Raw genomic sequence first — 3,893 nt, 5'->3', positions numbered from 1 at the left:
TGGCCCTGCAGCTGACAGGGCTGACACTGGCCGCTGTGACACACCTGCGTGCACGTGTGCTCGGCACAGTTGAGTAAAGCGCCACACACTTTGCCACACTGCAGAAGTGACAACTGACCGCAGCGCATGGGCTGACTGAGAGGAGAGGAACGACAGGAAGAACGTTGAGGAAAACAAGAACGTGTGACTTCAATCATACACAGACACACAGGAACATAAATACCTGGTTTTACCACAAACGCAGGATTTCGTCACAAAGGCAGGACACGATGGACAAGGCCCAGGGTGACACAAGCTGAAAAACATAGTAAAAACATATTAAAACACACGTGTTTTTTTTTAGAAAAGTATTAAAAAATAACTTAAATAAACAGCTCACATGTTACAGGGATGATTACAGTCCACTCCACTTCTTTTCTTTCCACACATGTCACCACAGCTGTGAGGAATCTCAGTGCGCTGCCACTCGGGGTTCGTTACTTTACCTGTGAACGTAAAGGGAAAAAACATCATCAACTAAAGGTTAATGTTTTAACCTAGAAAAACTATTCATCTGCACAGTAGTGTAATTTTTTTTATTTTTGGTCACACTTTATTTGTGTTCTTTAACAAAGTCTTCATGGTTTAATCGTGTTTTATTCCAGCTGTGCAGTACAGTGTATAGTGTGCATGGCGCCCTCTTGTGGCTGTAATTGACATAGGGTACACATTCGAATATTAGTTGTTTTAAAATTCAAAAGTCGCAGAACCAGTGAAAATGTTCAACCTACAAAAAAAAATTTGTAAAAATGTACTTAACAATAATTACACATTGTGATTCTGATTTCACTCACCACAGAAGCAGGTGTAGGAAGAAGGGTGTTTCAGTGCAACGTTCTGGCAGGCTGGACAGCGCCACCCTTCAGAAGTATCTGGAAAAAAGAAGTTAGAAGTTTAAAAAAAAAAAAAAAACCCAAACAGTTTGTAATATGCTGTAATCATCAAACAGAGGATCCTGGAGTACAATGATGTTTTTGTTGCGGAGCTCACAATAGCCACCTTTGTTGTTCTGAAAACTGTCCACACAGGCATCACTGTGGTTGTACTGATGGACTGGACTGGTCAACACTGAACAAAGCCTCGGTCCACACAGTACACACATGGGGTCACAGTAACGTCGGCAGACGACAGAAGCCTACCGACATGGGGTCACAGTAACGTCGGCAGACCTACCATCTGCCTGAGAGGCTGGAGATCGAGCCCATTTCTTGATGCAGTTCAGGTGGAAGACGTGGAAGCAGCTCTGGCAGCTCCAAACTGGAGCCATGAGTCGGATGATGTCGCAGCAGACCATGCACTCGTATTTCTCTCCAGACAGCTGTTCTATCAAACACCCTACGGAAGACAGCGACAGGTTAAGACTGTGGTACTAACAACTACTGGATTCACAGCTAAAGCTGCGAAAATAACCCTGAACTTTATTTAAAATGCTAATGATTTCTACACAAGGAAATACAATTTCCAATCAGTGCAGTTGCCCCACCGTGGGATAAACATAGAACATATTAAAAAAAATTGGATTAATTTTTCTCCTGCTATGGCACCAAGCAATAAATCCATGCCCCCTAGGGGGCCATGTCCCCCGCTTTGGGAACCACTGATCTAGATGATCAAAATTAACTGTAATTGTGTGACTCAAGAAAAGCCATTTCTCACACTAACCTGTCTGCGTCTCCTTGCTCTCTGGCATCTTGTCCAGAGTCCTTAAGCCAGGCCTTTGGTTTTGATGGTGGTTCCGTCTTGCCGCTCTGGCCTGAGGTTGACCAAATCTTCCGGACCCTCCCTCAGTTTTTTTTGCTACATTTTTCAACGATCTTCCATGTTCGGAGTTAGCTCCGCCCTCAGAGCTCAGCTCCTCTGGAGATGGAGGCTTCGGGGGTTTGATTGGACCCTGTCTCCTCTTCTGCTCTGAGGGTTTCCTCTGATGATCACGATACTGGGATTCTGGACCCTCTCTGCTCCTTTGAGGTCCTTCTGTCATCAGCGAAGCATGGTTTTCACTGACATCATCGGACCTCTGATACTCCCCTGCCGCGTTGCCTCTCTTGTTATGTTCTCCTCTCCTCTGCTCCTGGATAAACCTCCTGGGTTTCTTGGACCATGCATCCTGCTCTTTTCCCCTTTGTTCAGAATTTCTGCCAGCATCACTTCTCCTCCAGTTCGGCCTGTCAGGTCCATCTATAGGGGGAGCCTCTCGGCTGTTGTCACTCTGTGAGTCGGTACCAGGTCTACCGGGCCTCCTCCAGGAGCTGAAGGTTCCATTTTCGTCTTTATTCCCTTCCCTCCTCCCTCGACCTCGCCCTCTACCTTTGGCTCCGTCCTCTCGTTGGTAAGCATGCTGCTGATGCTCTACGTTATTTGAGTTGTTGTAACTCAACTGGGGATTGGATCCCGGCTGGAAGTTGGCAAATTGTTGAGAAGGATCACAGAAGTCGCTACTAAAGTTCCGGTCATTGTTGTACCGGGGTCGTCCTCTCCTGAACCTCGGCTGATGAGATCTACTATTTGAAATGCCATCCGGAATAAGGTCAGGTGGGTCTGCAAACAGGAAAAAATAAAAAAGTGATTTTGTATATTTCTAAATTTAAAAATGTTGTAAATTTATATTGTATAAAAACAAATTTATGACTCATTTATTACTGCAAAACAATAAATATGAAGCTGGACACTCGAGAGGACGTACTAACTGCGCTTACAGCACCACCTGCTGGGGAGGTATTGGATTTTTAAAACAAAATTCAGAATAATAGTGTGTTATGTATCGAAAATATACGTATGTCATTATGAGTGGTTTGAAAGTTTACAATACTAAGCATTACAGGAAGTTACATTCTTCAGATATTCAGCGTTGTCTTCTAACACAACTTAATTTTAAACATTCGAACAACAATCACGATACAAACTCACTTACTCCATATATTGTTGAACGCATAGCTTTCAAATTTTCAATTTCACTTTTTACCATCATAAACTGCTGTCACTAGAATACTTATTTATTTAGCTCAGACTTATTTACATCATAAATCTCAGGTTAGCAGTAGTTAGCATAAAGTTCACGGCAGCTAACATTTGCTGAAGTGCTGTAAATATGAACAGTGACCTAAAAAACTCACTTTAAGAATTTTAACGTGTTACTTTATATGTTAAATTATCTAGTATTCCCGGGGTATAAATATTTAGGTGGATGGAACATGTGAGCGTTACCTGAGGAGCCTTCAGCCATTCACTTTCTTTGCCTGTTGATGTTTCTCCTGCGCCACACGTTTAAAGACAAAAAAAAAAGAAACCTAGAGAGAAATGTCAAGTGTTTCCGGACACTCGGTGACAAACTCAAACTTCTCAGCTCTTCTGTGTTTAATAACTGAGACACTTACTCTCTTAAAAGCAACAAAAACACTTTCAACAATCATATATATATGTCTTGTAATGGCTAGCTAGAGGCTAACCCTCAACGTCAAGGTTGCGTGAAACAAATCAGATTGCACCCTGTTGTGCCTTTCAAAATAAAACAAGTTTCATCATTTGTATTAATATGTCCACATCCTGTCGGCAATTCAGCCCGAAATCCTCCGGAATCTAAATTAATATCACCAAGCAATTGTAAACTGACTTAAAATAGCAACAATAAAAATAGAGTAAACAGTTATCGACATACATTGTCGACACAAAGCAAGACGTATTAAAATGAATAAAAGAAAAACAATTCCACTGCATGATCGCAAGATGGGGCACTAGTGTTGTGGATTCACACCATACATAGTCCAAGTCAAATAATGAACAATCTTAGGTGTTAGACACACTAAAATAAATAATTAAAATATAATCTGTACTGTATACCTTAAATGTTTTGTGTT

General features: G+C 41.8%; 1 protein-coding gene across 1 annotated transcript in view; it reads right to left on the bottom strand.

Moving 5' to 3' along the window:
* The window catches only part of nfx1 (nuclear transcription factor, X-box binding 1), an 11,509-nt gene extending 7,980 nt beyond the window's left edge, over window positions 1–3,529 (bottom strand). The window contains 7 exon segments of the mRNA XM_017031786.2: window positions 1–135; window positions 224–295; window positions 380–485; window positions 834–911; window positions 1,213–1,374; window positions 1,702–2,577; window positions 3,244–3,529. Coding sequence (XP_016887275.1) covers window positions 1–135; window positions 224–295; window positions 380–485; window positions 834–911; window positions 1,213–1,374; window positions 1,702–2,577; window positions 3,244–3,262 — 1,448 coding nt within the window. The 5' untranslated portion in view covers window positions 3,263–3,529.
* Between the last annotated feature and the right edge of the window lie 364 nt (window positions 3,530–3,893).

Source organism: Cynoglossus semilaevis, chromosome 3, assembly GCF_000523025.1.
Source record: "Cynoglossus semilaevis isolate Cse_v1.0 chromosome 3, Cse_v1.0, whole genome shotgun sequence".
Taxonomy (NCBI): domain Eukaryota; kingdom Metazoa; phylum Chordata; class Actinopteri; order Pleuronectiformes; family Cynoglossidae; genus Cynoglossus; species Cynoglossus semilaevis.
This window is presented reverse-complemented; position numbering and strand designations above follow the sequence as displayed.